The sequence below is a fragment of the Patagioenas fasciata genome, chromosome 1, assembly GCF_037038585.1.
Source record: "Patagioenas fasciata isolate bPatFas1 chromosome 1, bPatFas1.hap1, whole genome shotgun sequence".
NCBI lineage: Eukaryota > Metazoa > Chordata > Aves > Columbiformes > Columbidae > Patagioenas > Patagioenas fasciata.
Window position 1 is genome coordinate 188,887,404 of NC_092520.1, and position 18,315 is coordinate 188,905,718.

Sequence of the window (18,315 nt, forward strand, 5' to 3'; positions counted from 1 at the left end):
CCCCTGGAGTACTACAGCTCTCCCTCAGAAATAGTGTTGTCTTAGACACGTTGAGTCACTGCACTTAATGTATCTGCTCCCCTGCTGTTCGAAACAGCTTCCATGCTTCACCTCATCAGCAGTTGTGGCTTGCAATTTAAAGAAAAGGTGGTAGGGCGGTGAAACAAAAATCTTGCTTTTTAGCACAATACCAACTAACGAATTTGGTACTTTCCAGTAAGGATCGGTTTGCTTCTACTTACATTTTTCTCTTATATTCATCCCCATGAAAAGTATATTTCCACTCAGGCATAGCAGCTGCTGACATTAACTTAGAAATGGTTATAGTATCATATCCCAAAGGACTCTAATGAGGATTTCCTGAAGTTCTCGCATATAGGTCACGGGTGTGAGTGAGGAGGCAGGGAGGGATATGAAAGTCCCGAAGCACTCCTTGAGCATATGCCAAAACAGAGATGTGCATTATTGTCTTCAGATGCAGAATGATTGAGCATATGGTGGATACACATAATGCAAGAGTTCTCATTGTGTAAGAATAGCCATACCAGGTCAGATTAGCACAGTATCCTGTGTCAAACTCTTGTTTCTCTTCAGATCTTTTTTCTTTTCATTGCGATTTCTGAGGGGGGTGTTTTCTGAATTTCTCAATGGCCTATGATGAATGCAGATGGAAGACCAAGGACAGGAGAAGAAAAAACATGACTCTTGAAAACTGGATTCTCTGTTACGTGCACAAATCCCATTATTTTTTTAAGCAGGTCATTCTAATCAGTTTATTTATCCATATCAGTGGGTAGTTTTGAGGTTACAAAAGGAAAAATGAAAACCAGGTAGTTCTGCTTTGATTTCTATGCAGGCTGGTTAATACCTTTGGTAAGTAAGCTGATAAGTCTCCACTGTAAACCAGTGGTTTTTTACACCCCATGAGAGAGCAAATTATTTGGCTCATTGCCAGCCATTATTCTACCCTTAGTCTGAAAATCACCTTTTTTTTCTAGTAAAGCAAGCATGTATGCAATACCTTTATACTCACAACAAACACAGCACCAGAGCATGGCATTTTCGCTGGAATAAGCGTAAATAATAATTAAAAAAATATTGTTATTTTAAGCCAATATATAAAAGCTTATCTTGAAATCTCTGAGCGTATGAAAGCACTGCATTGTCCTTGAGAGGTGACTGGTTTGTATTTTGTAAGTTTTGGGGAGTTTTGGTTTGCTGCTTCGGGATGGATATGGTCTAAGCACAGCTGCCTTGGGTCATGTGTGTTTTAATAAACACTCCTCCCTTTGCCTGCTGATAACACCGAAGTCTGTCAAAGCTGTCCCCAGGTTCACAGCATTTGTGTTGGGGCAGAGTGGTGTCTAAGTTGGGAAATGAAGTACATAGTACAGGTATGCTATTTGAGATGTTAAATGTCATCTTTTATGTGGAAAAAAGTGAATGATGAATATCAGCTCCATCAACTGTGATATTCAAAAGTACAGTTTGTAGCAGTACTTGGGATTTCTCTTGTGTAAGAGGCCAAAAGGAACCTAAAGGAGAAGGAAAAAAATTAAAGGGGATTTCCCCAATATTTTTCCCTGTAAAACATTAATTACAGCTGAACTTCACTGGTTAATTCTCTCTGAGTTTCTGTTTGGTGGTCTCTGTGGTTTTCAGCTCTAAGGCAGTACAAATAACTTTTTGGCTGAACTTAATGCTTCTGTACAAAAAATTTTTCAACAGTTTCTTGCTATTTTTGAATTATCAGATGCTTTCTGCTGAGTCACAACAGAAAGAAGCATAAGGAGACATGCATAAAAGTTCTTACCACTAAATATTTTTACACTGAATATAACAATGAAGCAAAGGAGCACGTATGGACTTCATACCATTCAGAAGCTCGTGCGGAAGATGAAGCAAATTGTTAGAACACAGCACACCCATGATTTTTGCAGTGATTGGGGAAGGAGAGAGTGGACAAGAGACAAAGATGGAAAAGGACAAAGTTACAGGAGTGAAAGTATGAGAATGATGGGGATGTGATGGGAAATGGAAGGCAAAGGTGAGGTAGTGCTAGTGGGGTTTAATTGTAACAGAAATGGAGGCTGAGGACAAGTGTAATAGCAGGCACAGGTAAAATCAGGGCTGTAGCAGATCATTTGGATGCCTTGCAGTTAAGCAACTTGATAGCCCCTCCTTTTCCTTTCCTGTTCTGGTTTTCTACCATGTCACTTATCCCAGCATGGCAAGTGCTGGTATTGCCAATGCTGGACGGACTGGTTGCTCTCTGGGACTTCACTTAAACCTGCCTCCCCTACCATTCACACCCTCTCATCCTGATTTGTTAGAACCCTGGATACAGTGTCTAGAACTGTTGAGTAGGATGATCCAACTTGTTTATACTTTTATTCTGTTGCTATTTCCATTTACTTTCTGGTTTAACTATATGCTCACTGTGTTGTTATGGTGATGGTGTTCATTTCAGGAGCTCTGAGTCTTCCTGCGTCCTGTAATTCCAGTAAGGTGCAGTGAGAACTGTTCCCTAGGGGCCAAGACAGAGATCCAGCCTGTTAAACTGGGTCCAGTCATATGATGCGGCTAATCCATTACAACTCTGAAAAGTAAATGTGGAAGCTTATCTCAGTTGTCACTTTGGTAGGAAGTGATCAAACAAAGTTTACAAACTAGATTTACTTTGGTGGAGTTGCAGGAGCATCAAAGATTAAGACAGCAGTGACTTGTCTGTTCTCCTATGCAATTTCTGCAACTTTCTGTAGTTTACACAGCAAAAAGACCTGGCTTTCTCATTTAAGATACAAAGCTGTAAATCTCAGTTGGTAAGACTTGAAATTAAAATGTTAATTCTTTTGAAAAAAGTAAACAAACTACTATTTTTTTTATCTTATTTTTGTCTGCAGGAAGTCACCAAATCTGTGCAACCCCTTCTGCTGGGAAGAATAATAGCTTCCTATGATCCAGACAACTCCAGCGAAAGATCCATAGCCTACTACCTGGGCATTGGCTTGTGCCTTCTCTTCCTCGTGAGAACACTACTCATACACCCTGCTATATTTGGTCTTCATCATATAGGAATGCAAATGAGGATAGCTATGTTTAGTTTGATTTATAAGAAGGTAATTGTTTCATTTACACTCAAAGCCAAACCTCTGTCTGGAGCCTACGCAACTTTTAGGCCAGTTTGTTGAAAGATGATTGATAGTTTTGTTAGTCAAGGTACACAAAGTACACAAAAGAATAATGTGGCTAACGTCAGTTTCTGACAGCTCTCCATTTCCTAAGTCCAAAGAATTAAATACTTGTCTACAGCTGGTTTGACTGAAGTCAGCACTCTGTGTGAGTTCAGACTTGCTGGATATGTAGTGAGATGCTTTAATTGTTCTACCACTGTGCTCCTGTTATGCACGTGTATCACAAAGGAAGAATAACATATGCTGGTGGCCAAAGAATATTTTCAAATGAGGATTAGAGGTGATGATTTAAACAAGAAATATAACATAGAGGGGATTGAGTTTGAATGATATTGTGTGAGATCTTTATAGCTTGAAGAATCAACAGATACTGATGCTTCTTATGTTTGTAAATCCCAGGGTTTTAAAAGGTATTTGGTTTTACCGACAACAAAACCAGCTAATTTCAACAAACATCTTAGTTACTCTAATATAAAGCTCACTGTGAAAACATTTTTCAAAAATATTTGTCAGGGTAGGCACAGTAGGGGATTTTTGAGGATGCACAGCAGCACACAGCATGCATGCTTAATTAAGACTCACATTTGAATATATATCTATATACATAAAATATTCAGCAGAAAGCAAGGACTAAGTCAATAAATCAATATTTGTAAAGCAATTTAATGGCTATATTAAATTCAAGTGACATAAATAACAAGTTTAATTAGACTTTCTTTATTGCATAAGCAGATAAGTGAATTGTTATTTATACTACTGTACCACTGCTTGTTATTTTTATCTGTATTTATTCTGTTTTATGGGAATGAGTTACATGGCCATTTTTCTATGGTTTTATTTTCTTTTACAGATCTTAAAACTGTCAAGCAGAGTTCTAGATAAAATAAGTACTGGACAACTGGTCAGTCTTCTTTCCAACAATCTGAACAAATTTGATGAGGTGTGTCATCAGCTATTTAGTGATCCATCAAATACAAATGTAATACTTCAAACTGTTCATGACAAACATTAAGGAAGGAAGCAGCGTAAATGACTGCACTGAGTACCCATTGTAGATATAAAAAGAATCACTACCTTAAGGAAATGTGTTAGCAAGTGGTCATGGAAATGCTCATGCATCCTTTATCTCCTATGTTGATTAGTAGAGGAAACCTAAAACCCAGGTATACCATGAAAACATGCTTGTTCTACAGTCCAGTTGGAACCTTGCAGGAAACCTTTGTGTTACGCAGTTGGTTTCACAGAGGTCAAAACTTGCTGGTTCAATCCTTCCATACTCTTTTCCTGACCACCGTAATTTTTTACTATGGTGACCCTGACCATTCCTGTCATTGAACAAGTGATGACATTCAACATCCTGTTGCTACTATTACCTACTCTCCTAAAAGTGAATAAGTGTTAATATAAGACCTTGGTAGGAACCATTCCCAACACATCTGTTTTACACAATACTTCTGGAGTGTCCTTTAAAACTTCTCTTTCATTAAAGACAGAGAGGTAAATCCCTGCTAATGGCTTTGGGGACCAGACACTCTATGAACTTCTGTTCAGTATGTATGTTTAATTGGCCCACTGGTAGCATGGGGTTTCCTTCCTGTGAAAGAAGCATGATCCAAGAGACTGTAGACATATGGCTGGAACTGTAGGGTCTGTCTATTTTAAGCACTAAATTACTGTATAGAGCAATATCAGCTTGTGCTGGACGAGCTAGGACAAGTGCCCTATCATTGCAGCAGTGTAGCTGCAGTAACACTGACCTTGGTGCAGCCCAATCACAGAATTCAGTCCAAAATCTCCCCAATGTCAAGGAACATTTTTTGTTCACACAACAGTCAGCTCTTCACCAAAATAATATTTGCCTCCTGTATCAGATTAAATAATTCTCAGAAGATTCTTCTGTGTGTTTTTCTCATCTTGCAGTCGTTGAAAAAGCCAACATCAATACCAAATTCTGTTTACTTTTACAAAGATAGATTTTTTCCTTATACATATACATAGCAAAGAGACAATTTCAGACTGAACTTTGCCTTAAAAAATCAAAGTTTAGATGTGGAATGTATATGTATTGCTGCACTGTCATAATTAACACCCAGAATGCTATGTGCTCAGGATCATAAATCCTCCTTTATAAACTTGTTTTACTACTGAAAATATTTGTACCATTCTTCATTACATTTTTCAAAGTGTCACTTTAATGACTTTTTCCTTTTCATGCAGTTTTCAGAGCACATCTGTAACTTGTATTATTATTTTCTGCTGTGGGCTTCCACAGGGTCTTGCTCTGGCTCATTTTGTATGGATTGCACCTTTACAAGTGGCATTGCTGATGGGACTGCTCTGGGATATGTTAGAAGCTTCTGCATTTTCTGGACTTGCTCTTCTAGTAGTCCTGGCCTTTTTCCAAGCCTGGCTGGGACAAATGATGATGAAATACAGGTGACAAGACTGTTTTAAAATATTTCAATATATTTTCTTGAAACCCAGTGGTTTAAGAAGTTTATACCACTTTATTAAGGGTCTCTGGTTATGCCCTTGTTACAAAAGAGGAGTCCAAAGAGTGTTTGCTGTGTTGGGAAAGTCACGGACAAGCCTTTACTCATGTAGTAGCAGCTGTCTAAACTTAGCAAAATGAAAGGTAACATGCAGTAAAGGTAACATGCAGTAAATAGTGATAATGCTTTGTAGAATTAAATCTCCTTGTTAGTGACTAGATTTATTCTTTTTAAAGCTTGTATGTTCCCCTCAGTAAAACAGTTACTACATTTCTAATAATTCATTTCACATTCTTCATAATTCTGCTAAAATAAATATTTTAAGCATACGCATATAGGGAAAGTGTTTTCATAAGATATAATGGAATACAAACTAAATATACAGGATGAAAAAGATTAAGATTGACCTGTTGTCTTTTTGCTTTTAGGAATAAGAGAGCAGGAAAGATCAATGAGAGACTTGTCATCACCTCAGAAATAATTGAAAACATACAGTCAGTTAAAGCCTATTGTTGGGAAGATGCAATGGAAAAAATGATTGAAAGCATCCGTGAGTAAGTATTCTCAGTTGTTAGTCAAATTTTTTATGTGCTCAGAAAAAAAAAAAACAGGTGGCTATGAACACCACCTGTGGTCTTGTTAGTTAAGAAGTAAAGCACACAGATATTAATCCTCTATAAACTAACTGTGCATTCCCACACTGCCGCTTTGGTTTTTTTCCCAATTTGTCAAGTTTACTATGGAGGTGAGATTATTTTTTTTTTTCAATTTGCTTCCTCATTTGATATAATGATATTTCAGTGGTTAGTTTGCTCAGGTAAAACAATTCTGGTGTCTGTGTTTGCTTCCGGCCAACCCTATCCTCATCTTACAATAAAAAGCCCTTTTGTCATGGTTACTTAAGGCTTTACAGACTTCCCCATTCTGAAGTGAAGGAAAGAGTATGAGTCCTCTGCAGCCGTTTCCTGAGAAATGCAATAAAGATGGTTTTAAACGTTACATGCAATCTGTGAAAGGATTAAAGTAGTACAGCTTCATGTATTCATCCTGAACAATTACATTAACATTTATTGCCTGTAGATGGCCTTGTATAATGTTTATCTCTTTAATATCAAGATGAAACTGGAACTACCAGACTTGGAGCAGAAAGGAGGTAAAGAGCTAACCTAGCTTTAACCTCATAGCCAAGAGCTGTGAGGAGGAGGTCTTCATTACTGGAGTCCTGCAGGAAGGGAGAAGTGACATTGACTGATGGGTGATGCTGCACTAAAGCTGTCCCATGTGTTTGTTTAGTCCTTTACAGAGAATTAAAATTCTGTGCCAGGTGTGTGATTGGGAAAATAAAAGAAATATAAGTGTCATATTATCATGTAAATAAAGGAGATGAAATCATATTATTACACAAACACCTTCTTGTTCAGCTGCTTTCTGAAAGACAATCCAGGGAAAGTGAAGTGTTCTCTACCTTTAAAATAAGGAAGATCTTAAAATTTGTAATGATTTACTGTAAACAATCAGAGAAAACTCAGTCTGAATCCAAGCTGTGAGTTCCAGCTCAAGGATGGAAGCAGGTTAGGATTCCCCTGCTGTCACTAGTCACATGTGTTGCTTTTGGGAAATTTGAGACCGTATGTTGTGAGCAAATCCTGTAGAAATGAATTAAATAAGATTTAGTCCACAAAATGGTCACAGAAATGTGGAAGAAAGATTGTTACTTTATGTTCTATATTTTCTACAATAATTACAGTGGATTTTGCAATGTTGGAATTCAATTTTTATTATGTTAGGCATGGATTGTTTTAAAGACGAGAATGCTAGCAATATTACAAGATCAAAGTACCTCTCTTCTACTTCTCTGCACCAAAATACTGTATATTTTTGAGTGATCCAGCAGGTCACTTGGTGAAGACATCACCAGAGCAGATCAACCCGGGAATGTTAGTGTTTCAGTTGAGTTTTGCTTGCTGAGCCAGCCCTGCAGGGCCTCCCAATCAGTTGGCTTGTTAAGCTGGTGGGGAATGAGATCTTGTGTGTGAAGCCGTGCCTGTATTTTAGCAACAGTGTGTTATAACTCAGTTGTTACCAAACCTCTTCTGCATGCTGGTGTTTTCTGATGTGACCCCATTTAATCAACACTAATGAACTGGCTAGACCAGTGCCCATACTCTGGTAGACATGAGCTGCCAGGGCTGGCCATCCTGCTGCCACAGGGAAACTCCCCTGGGGAACTGTGTCGCTTCATAGGGATGAATATGGGCTGCCTCCTGTGTGCCCTCTGAAGTCTGTACTGATAATAACTGTTTGTAACAAGTGTCTGAATAAACATACCTGCACTCCTATGTGTTATGCAATGTATTGAGGGAGGTAAAAAAACCACAATGCCAAACTGCTCCCCTGAACCATAGCATAGCACTGGGAAAGGTGAAGTCCAAGGTTGGAAGTGTCTATACTTTGTCAGCAGAAGATACATAGAATCATAGAATGATTTGGGTTGGAAGGGACCTTAAAGATTATGTAGTTCCAACCCCCCGTCATGGGCAGGGACACCTTCCACTAGACCAGGATGCTCAAAGCCCTGTCCAACCTGACTTTGTCATCTTTATATGAAACAAAGAATCTCAAGCTCGTGTATTTGTAGTGATTCTTGCAGCATCACTTCAAAACCAGACATACACTGGTCTACATTCTATACGTGCATGAGGCTTATAGCGTCACTTACATCTCCTTCCAAGTGCCCAAATTGCGTCAGCAAGACCTGTCCCAAATGGGTGCTTAATATATAGAGGTCTCAAGCCTGTAGACAGACCCACCTCTGGAAAATGTTTATGTGTGGCTGAGTCAGGTTGTGGATGGTACTTGGGAGCATACTGGAAAGGGTTAGTGCTTTGATTCTTCCTCTCTGGAGTGGCAGCTGTGTGCTTCAGCACTGGGGGGATTTTTGGTAGCTTCTATCCAGGCATTTGTGTGGGATTGGATGAGCACCAAGCCCAAAAATCTTTATTATCCCTATTCAGTGCTGCCACCCACAGTCTCATACAAACTCTGGAGGGACTTACAAGGCCCTTTCTCCAGGGCAGTGGCTACCGCTGTGGCGGTGACCTGCATGCCTCACTTCTTTCTTCAGGCCTCTCTTGTGAAATACCTAACAGGAGGTACTGGACCCTCTGCTCCAAAACTGGTTGAGCTCAGATTTTCTGTGAGGGACTTTTAGGAATACTTTGGCTGACAAAATCTGTTAAGATGCTGGATGCATGTGGAAGTCTCATGCGTGCATAATGTGGAGCTGAAAGGGGGTTCCACACCCCTCAAAAATCCTGAATGGATTTGTCATGCAGACACTGGCTCAAGACACATGAAGATTACCAGCTCGGCCTTGCAACACCATCACCAATGTGATTTCAAACTTACACACAGTATCCCAGTGGTTTGAGCACTCAACCACTGAACAGGCACCTGAGTCTAGCTCCATCTGTAGCCCCAATTAATTGTTCTTGCAGCAGACCAATTGCTCTTTTGCTGCAGCAGAGGCGCCTCTGTTCTGGCAAAGCCAAACTGCAGGGCACCTGGGGAACATGAGGTGAACAGGGTCAAAATGAGAGCAGTCAACAGAAAGCTTCAGCACTCTGAGTTAAGGCCATCAACTCAAAAAATGAATTACACTCCCTGGATTGTTTCTCTTTTTATTTGATAGCTTGCTGCAAGATGCATAAACACTGTGGAAGCAGCTAAGAGTGATCACCAGTTGCATTTCTGACTGCACAGCAGTCAGCAAGTTACCCTGTAAACTGAGCTTCTATGGAGAAAGGAAGGGGAGAGCAAACTCCCCACCTTCCACCTCTTCAAGCCGAGGTTAACTGATACCTTACTTCCTGGGTGAAGCTGTTAGTGGGGGGCTCTGCAAAAGGAGATGACACTATAATTGGGTTGTGGATTGTTCTTGTGGTTTTGGTTTTTTTTATGGTAATGTATAACAAATCTGGCATTTCAAAGTATCTAGGGGAGTTATGCATCTAGATGACCAGATTATTATGGGATGAAGTTTCTGGGAGCGTATTGTACACCACAGCATTAGATCCTTATGAATGGTTGTGCCAGGAATTGTAGAGACTTGTATTTTATGAGGTATCTAAATCATGGCACAGATCACTGTTATTTTGTCTGACGTCTCTGAACACTGGTGCCAAATTTGGCTCCAGTTAATTTTCAGGTCCCAAAATTGTTTAGAATCTTGCTTTTTCAACTTCGGTCCTAGAAAATAACAAGGATGAATGTGCCTCGGAATTAATTGTTTTACCAACAGTTCCATCCAAAATACTTGTAAGATGTAAACTATGGAATTCTATACTAATTATTTGTATTTTTTTTTAACAGAACTGAACTGAAGCTAACCCGAAAAGCTGCTTATGTGAGATATTTCAACAGCTCAGCCTTCTTCTTTTCAGGCTTTTTTGTGGTGTTTTTAGCTGTGCTTCCATATGCTGTGATGAAAGGAATTATTCTCCGAAAAATATTTACCACCATTTCCTTCTGCATTGTTCTTCGAATGGCAGTGACCAGGCAGTTTCCCGGGTCCGTACAGACCTGGTATGACTCTATTGGAGCAATAAATAAAATACAGGTAGGGTACATGCACTAAAATCTTCCCAAGTACGTAAGCTAATTCTTTATAGTATGTTATCTTGTCAGTTGATCAACAAAAGCGCACAGCATTTATACAGACTTTCCGAATATACTATATGTTGCTTTGACCACACACCATGAAATGTCATTATAAATCTTGATATTTGTTATATGGTTCCCCAGGTAGCAAAACCACAGGAGCCTCATGCTACCCACATACCGCTTTTTTTTAAACAGTGGCATTTAGTTTTTTCTTCTCTTTGCAGAATAAGGAACTTAATAAAAATATATAATGAGTTGTGGTGCTCAAGAGATGTTTTTCCTTCAGAAAAGGAAGTACAAAATTAGTACATGTTTTATATAGCACGGCTTCCAGTCACAGATCTTCTGTTTTCCTAGCTATTAGTGGCAAGAACAGCAGGGGATTGTGGATCTTATGCAAATGTGCATCTCATTCATTATGAGTAGCAAACATAATTAAGGTACTGGTCAAATAATTATTACTTACCTTACCTACTGAGATCAATTGCTCATATACCAGCATGAGAGGCTTATCCACAGAGTCAAATCAGGGTGAATTCTCATTAACTCTGTCTGGTATATCTGCTGTTTTGAAATAAATCAGTCCTTAGGAAAAGAATTCTTATTCTATCTCAGGGTGAAATCTTAGACTTTTTAAACCTCCTTTTTTTTTTTTTTTTTGGTAAAACATATGTGTTATTATTTTTAGTGTGATAAAAATACCTAATGTGGAAAAGATGTTAATTAGAAATCTGAACTTCAATATAGAATAGGAAGCAGGTATTGGATTTTTATTATTTTCAACTGGGCAGAAAACTCGAGAAATCTAGCCATAAATCTTTCTGTTTGACATTCAGAAGGCTGCTTTGTTGGGTCTCAGTTTAGGCAGCCCTTGTGCTCTCAGATTCCCTAGGTGTTAGTGCAGGTATCCCGTCTCTCCTGTTTCCTGGAAGAGCGTATCCAAAGCCCTGCCACAGAACTGACAAGCCCAGCTGTCATGCCACTGCCATCATTTTACAGAATGCTTGTCTTTGGAGTTTTAGTTCTGTGGGTGCTCCTGAATCCATAAATAATCATCTCTTTGTGGCAGGTTCATTGTAGACCCCATAGAAAAGCTGCACAGGATTCCAGAACACCAATGCCCTTTACTTGTCACAAGAAACATAAAGAAAAATAAAAAACTACTTAAACCTTCTCTGATTTAACTTCTTCATCAATATAGAGAGTTCAATGGGCCAGAGATGTCCCCTGGATTATTGTAGTTGCCCTGTAGCTACCAGACCTGTCCAGTGTGCTTTCTCTGTCTCTGCTCCAGCAACTCCACTGGATGACCCCACTGCCTTTTTTATTAAAACCTAGCGATCATTTCCTCCTTCTACATAAACCGTGTCTGTTTTGCTTTCCAGTTTTTTGGTTCCTTTTTACCCTTTCAATTGTCTGCTTTTTCCCTTTTGCTTCTGCTACTTGGGAAATTTGCAAGTTTACCATAGAGAACTGATTTTCCCCCTTCCCATCTGCTTAATTCGTCCACTGTATTACCCATGTAGACCTATTTGATTCTACGTGATTTAAAAAGACGATTTAGAGGAGATGTTGCCTACAGACTGCATAACCTTAACAAAATCATGGAACAGAAAAGTTATCTTTCCTACATTCGTACAGGTTTACTCTTTTTCCCTAATAGTATCCTAGAAGGTAACATAAGGGTCGCATTTCTGACTTGTGTTATTTGAAATTACACTACTTCAGTGCTTCAGTGGCCAGGATCATTATCTGACTTTTTTTTTGTTGGTAGAGACGTTATTCTAATGCTTTTAAACTCTTGCAGTTTTGGAATAGGGAGATAGCAGCATGTAGCTGCTTTGTTTCAGTTTATCAGAGTGCAACCTTCCAAGTCCTACTCCAAAACCAAAGTTTATTTGAAAAATATTTAGATCAGAGGGTGATGCTGCCTGATACAAGTCCTGAAAGCAAAGGAAAACCCAAGTTTTGATATTCTTTCCAAACCAGAACCAAATAAATCTATGGTTATGCTTTCACTAGCAATGAAAGTATTGACAGTTTGAAAAATATTTCCTTCTACATCCAGAAGACTCTGCACAAGCTATATTTATGCCTCCCTCTAAGACCCTACAATGTAATAGCACCATCAGAAATAGTAACTAGTGCTTGGCGTTGGCAAGGATGTTCTGCTTTGTGTGATATGGCCGTTGTCCCTTACCATTTGCTCTCATCTTCTTTCTTGGTGTTTCTAGGATTTCTTGCTGAAAAAAGAATATAAAGCCCTGGAGTATAATCTAACAACCACTGGGGTTGAGCTGGACAACGTAACAGCTTTTTGGGATGAGGTTAGTACTTTTACCCAAACTAAATTAAAACACAGAGTGTATCTTTTTTACTGATACTCGCCTTGATGTTCTCTAAAATCAGGAGCCTGCATTCCTTCATTTCAACTGGCTTCAGATGTCAGCAGGCAAGGAATGTATGGCAAGTAGTTAACGCATGATATCAAATTATCCACGACTGAGAAACTTTGGAAGAGACCTTTTAATAAGTGTTAAGGTCTGTAATTAGTAGTTATTTCTTATTTAAGCCAGCCTGAAAACAGAATCAGGCTGTGGCATGTATAAACATTGGAAAGCAGTTCTGTAATAGGCAAATTTTGTTTGTGTACACAAACTTAGGAGCAAGTCCAATAAATACATTAATATATATATATTTAAGAATGTAATAAGTGTGTTATATTAATAGATAGGAAAAGTAACATTGGAAAAGTAAGTTCATATGTTTTTATAATTCCATAGTACAATATACGTCTGCATATGCATGTGTTTTGTTTTTTTTCTTTATTGTCCATACAAATACACATCTGTGTACATTGCAGGGAATTGGAGAACTGTTTGTAAAAGCAAACCAGGAAAACAACAACAGCAAAGCTCCTAGCACTGACAACAGTCTCTTCTTCAGTAATTTTCCCCTTCATGCCTCTCCTGTTCTTCAGGATATAAATTTCAAGATTGAGAAGGGCCAGTTATTAGCTGTTTCTGGATCTACTGGAGCAGGCAAGGTATTTCTATTTCTGTTGTTTCAATTAAAGTCCTGATAAATTTAAGAAATACTATTGTGTTGTTATTTGTATTGTTACATGTATTGTTACTGTATTCTTGCTATCCTCTGTTTGCTGTAAAAATGATGTCTGCAAGAAAAAGTATGAATAAACTGTAAGCTACAATGAAATGGCCAATATTTACTAGAAGTTTTACTCTGTGGCCAACATGAGAAAGAGTTTGCTGGATATTTTTTGTACACAGAAGGATACAGACTTAATAAGGCAATAGCAATTTAAGTGACTTTCCTACCTTGCTAACATTGTGAGGAAAAATTTGAACACAAGATGGTCAGTAACATGACAAGCCTGATATGCATTAGCCAGGTAACCAAGATGTGTGTCCTGGACATGTTGTACATCTGGTTGCTTGTGCTCCAGCTCCAACAGTGCCTCGCATGGACAAGCTCCCAGAATCCCATGTGAAAGCCTGGGAAGGTGCTACTGAAATTGGTGTTTTTCTGTGAAAATTTGTGGTTTAGACTGATCATCGTTTTAGAACCCTAAAATGTTATCAATACATTCAGTTTGTAGATAAAGCATCCAGTTAACCTCATTAATATAAAATGAGTTGAACTGTGATACTCATATTCACTTTTAACAGCAAGTAATTAGATGAGTCTTTCATCTTGACTGAGTTTTCTGAGGAGACGTGAAAGTCAAACATTAATTATGTGTTTGACAACTTTTCCTGTTTAACACATTATTGGTGAATATATTCTGATTTCTTTTGCTTGCAGTGGGTAAAGTCTTTGGTCTGTTGGAGTCAATGGCAAAGGACTCATCAATTTCAATATGATATATTATTTTTCAGTAATGATACCAATAGGAAAGAGCAGGGGACTCAGGACATGAGGTTGTTTTCAAGTTGATGGGTTGAGGTGCTTTTTACCATGATATTTCTGAATTAACACAATACTTTTCCTGTGTTGCTGATAATCTCAGATGGCTATTGCTAAAGCTGATACTTGTCATGCAAAAATGTAAACTAGAAAGTGCTGAAGGACATATGTATATCCCCTTTATTCAACTACTTAGGAAATTGAGGAAAATTCAGGTCACACTGAGCAGTTTATGTGAGTATACGCGTACCACAAATTTGCACTTTTCAAGGCAATAGAGGACTTATTATCTGACAAATTTACCAAAAATAAGATTTACACCCTCCTCAAAACAAACAAACGAACAACTTATTCCTTTCCTTTCACTCCTTTAATTTAAGGTTTCCTTCATGTTGTTTGAGGCTATTGCTATATATTCTGGGAACTGTCAGGACTGTGAAAGAGACTGTACACTTATTTTGTCTGTAGCAGGTGTGAAGCCTGACATCAACTGTTTAATGCTGCCTCAATATTAGATAGGGTTGTGTTTGGCTTTTGTTTGTTTGTTTTTCCATTTATGTTATATGGCACAAAATATTCTAGTTTAGCATGGTGTGCAAAACAGATTAAGTGGTTGTCCTGTGCAAGATCAGAAACTTCTTACTCAGCATTTTGGAAAATTCATATGCGTGACACTCCTTCTGCATATTATATAACTTGTCAGAGGATCTCTGGGCTTGACAGTATGAAACTGTGACTTTGAGATAAATTTTTAGATCTTTGGCTATTACATCCCAGCTTTGTTGCCTGTTTATTAGTGATAAGAACACTACTGGAATGGCTCTGTAACATATTTTTCCTTGTATTTCTCAATTCTGTTCTTTGATCTAGTAGCCACTGATGTGTGACAAGGTTACTACAAGCTACTGATTAACTTTGAAATTATAACATGTCAGTACTGAAATTGCAATCAATTCTTTTATGAAGGGAAATAGTAAATATACTTAGGTCATGTATTCACGTAAATGAGTTAACAGTTCAGATCACAGTTTGTGAGTAATTGTATATACATACACAAAGAAATTGCATTTTTCAAGGCAATGTGGATAAAAGGCTCATGAACACTAGCAAAACTGTAAACATGAATTGTACAAAGAACAAAATGTACAAAGAACAAACAAAATAGTTACTGATAATGTTAAAAAACTAATAACATTCTGTATATGTCTCACAGATAATTTTACCTCGTAAAATTAGTGGAAGTTTAATTAAAATGCATATTTTTGCAGCAGCATGCCTTTTTTACAAGATATCTTATGCAATTTTTATTGTTCATTGGATGAAGTTTCTCTCATTTCAGAGGCATTTCAGAACCGTATTTATCATGAAAATCTTCACAAATTGCAGTTTATAGGGACACTCTTTACAAGACAAGTGTGCAACTTAAATGACTTAGCAGAGTGATTCTCATTTTGTTTAACATTTCTCGTGGTTGTACAGATTTCTGATATAGTAACCAAATGTTAATGACTTTTCAGACTTCTCTTCTGATGTTGATAATGGGTGAATTGGAGCCTTCACAAGGTAAAATTAAACACAGTGGAAGGATATCCTTTTCACCTCAAGTCTCCTGGATCATGCCTGGAACAATAAAAGAAAACATAATTTTTGGTGTATCCTATGATGAATACCGATACAAGAGTGTCATCAAGGCCTGCCAACTAGAAGAGGTCAGTGATCTAGGACTCTTAAGACCTGTGACCCAACCCAAGTGAAACCCCTCCCCAAAAATTCAGGGAGTGGAGCTTTAAGTAAGCACGATGTTTCTGAGATTTAAGGTACTGGTGTCCCAGTTTTGTGGTGCTGCAGGTCAGCCTGTTGCCAGCTCTCTGGGAGATACACTGATGGTGCTGGATCTGGTAGTTTATACAACAGGAACTGGCTCATATTGTAAGTTACCTGCCTTCTCAGTCTTCCTTGCTAGTGAAAAACCTGGGTAAACATATTAATGTTAAAGAAATGATGTAAAAAGTATAGCTCTTACAATGTTTTTTTTTTTTTCACGTTTCTTCCCCATGAAGAAATTTTTCCTTACAATCCTGAAAATTAACCTGTCTTCCTCCTTTCTTTTGCACTTTGAAAATGTCTCCAGGGATAATTTGAACTCTGTGCCGGAAACCTGAATGATTTAGAGGAAAATCTTGACTGAAGTTGGGTTTTTCTGTGTGCACATTGAGAACTGGTACACTGGAAATTACCGCAGGATTGATCTATGTAACAAGTAGCCTACAATTAGTACAATGTCATGGAAATGTCCTTGTGTGTGTTTGGTGTTGCCAGAGGGTGGTGTAGGAAAAGATAACTTTTCACATTGCCAGATACAAAAGAAGCCAGCATTTTAGACCTTTCCACCCTTATTACTGTGCCTTAAGATCAGGCATTCTGCATGTAGATGAAAACATTAAATATTTAACTGTGCAAAATAGGATCTGTCTTTAGGCCCCACAGTGAAGCATATTTTCCTTTAATGCCAGTCAAGCAAGAAAACAATAGCCAGTCTGTTTAAAAATAAGATGAGGTTACTGCTCTTTATCTCAGAGCAGGGTACAGTTAAGTGATAAAGTAATCTTTTTGTCTGTGTTTATGGTCATTTCAGCTTGTGTTTGGATTGTGGTTTGCTGGAAATCTTCTTTGAAAGCTTCTGAGGACAGGAGAATTAACAACTTCTGTGTCAGACTTTTTGCGGTCATAAAAGTTGTGGTTAATGCCAGAGCCCCAAGAAACAACTGGCTTCTGCAGTTCGAAACTGCCCTGGTCCAAACAGGCTTCCCAGCCCATCCCCTTCCTAGAGCAGAAGGTGGTCAATGATGGCTCAGTGTCCTGGTGTGGGTGGGACAGCTTGGTGTCTCGGTGTTAGTGGGACAGCTCGGTGACTCAGTGTTGCTGGGATGGCTCATTGTCTCTGTGTTGGTGGGATGGCGTACTGTCGGTGGGACACCTCGGTGTTTCAGTGTTGGTAGGACAGCTTGGTGTCTTCGTAGGCTGCAGGTCCTTTGTTCTCCAAACAGGCTCAATCGAGCCAGCTTTGATCTGTGCTGGTGCAGCTCTGTGCAGAATGATATGCTTCACCTCCTAGCAGGGCTCATTCTTTGAGATCAACTTTGATACTTATAAGGATATTTTCTTCTGGATTGAAGCTGAATAAATTGGGCTGGCGTGAAAAGAAGGCAGAATGGTCTGGAAGGAAGCCAAATGCTTCCTTATTGCTATTATTATGCTTTCTAGTCTTGTTAGCTTTCACATCTCAGTTACCGAACAGGACTTAGTATGGCAGACCGAAGGATGGATTTCAAATATTAATTCCCTGTTTATTCCCCAGTGTCACCTTTTAGGGGTTTATTATGGCAAGAGCTAGTGCTTTGTTGGATTGGGATTGTGTGTGTTCTCATTCTTCAGAAAAGAGACGTGCCAGAGGGTGTTTGCTGAAGGGAGTTCACTTTGCCCCCTTCTCTGCAGCTTCCCTAGGTAGTTATATATAGTCCACCTGAATGTAGGCCTGTTACTGAGTCTAGTTCTTAGATGGTCGCTTTACGGTAAACCAAAGATTGATGCTAGAACTCATTTCCTTATGGCACATATGCTGAAAGTCAGTTAACATACAGCTCTTAACAGTGGCAAAGTGAGATTTACTTACAAGCTCCATGCTCACGAAAATTTTTTTTGGGAATACAAAGCCATCTTCTTTTACCCAGTGGACAAGTAGATGAGTTACTGCTGCAGAAAGTAACACACCTGCAAAATGCCCCCTTTGCTTTGCCATCTCCACCATCACCCTATAAAGGAAGCATACTGAAGATCTAATCCGATTCTTAAATTTGATGTCTTTTCCCCTTTGTCTTCATTAGTGCAAATAAAATACTACAGGTTGCGCCATGTTGATCATGTCATACCATCTACATAGATTTGGGGCTTCCTGACACACAGTGAAGTGCCTGTCCTCATCTGTCAGCAGAAGTGGACACTGAAGCTTAGTGACTTCATACAACTTGCTCTGCTCTTTC

At 38.7% G+C, this 18,315-nt stretch overlaps 1 protein-coding gene across 1 annotated transcript in view; it reads left to right on the plus strand.

Annotated features, from left to right (window-relative positions):
* The window catches only part of CFTR (CF transmembrane conductance regulator), an 88,341-nt gene that overhangs the window by 17,282 nt on the left and 52,744 nt on the right, over window positions 1-18,315 (plus strand). Inside the window, exons 4-11 of the mRNA XM_065833028.2 lie at window positions 2,904-3,119; window positions 4,045-4,134; window positions 5,467-5,630; window positions 6,115-6,240; window positions 10,058-10,304; window positions 12,583-12,675; window positions 13,212-13,394; window positions 15,793-15,984. Of these exons, the coding sequence (XP_065689100.1) occupies window positions 2,904-3,119; window positions 4,045-4,134; window positions 5,467-5,630; window positions 6,115-6,240; window positions 10,058-10,304; window positions 12,583-12,675; window positions 13,212-13,394; window positions 15,793-15,984 (1,311 nt within the window). The remainder of the gene's footprint in view (window positions 1-2,903; window positions 3,120-4,044; window positions 4,135-5,466; window positions 5,631-6,114; window positions 6,241-10,057; window positions 10,305-12,582; window positions 12,676-13,211; window positions 13,395-15,792; window positions 15,985-18,315) is intronic.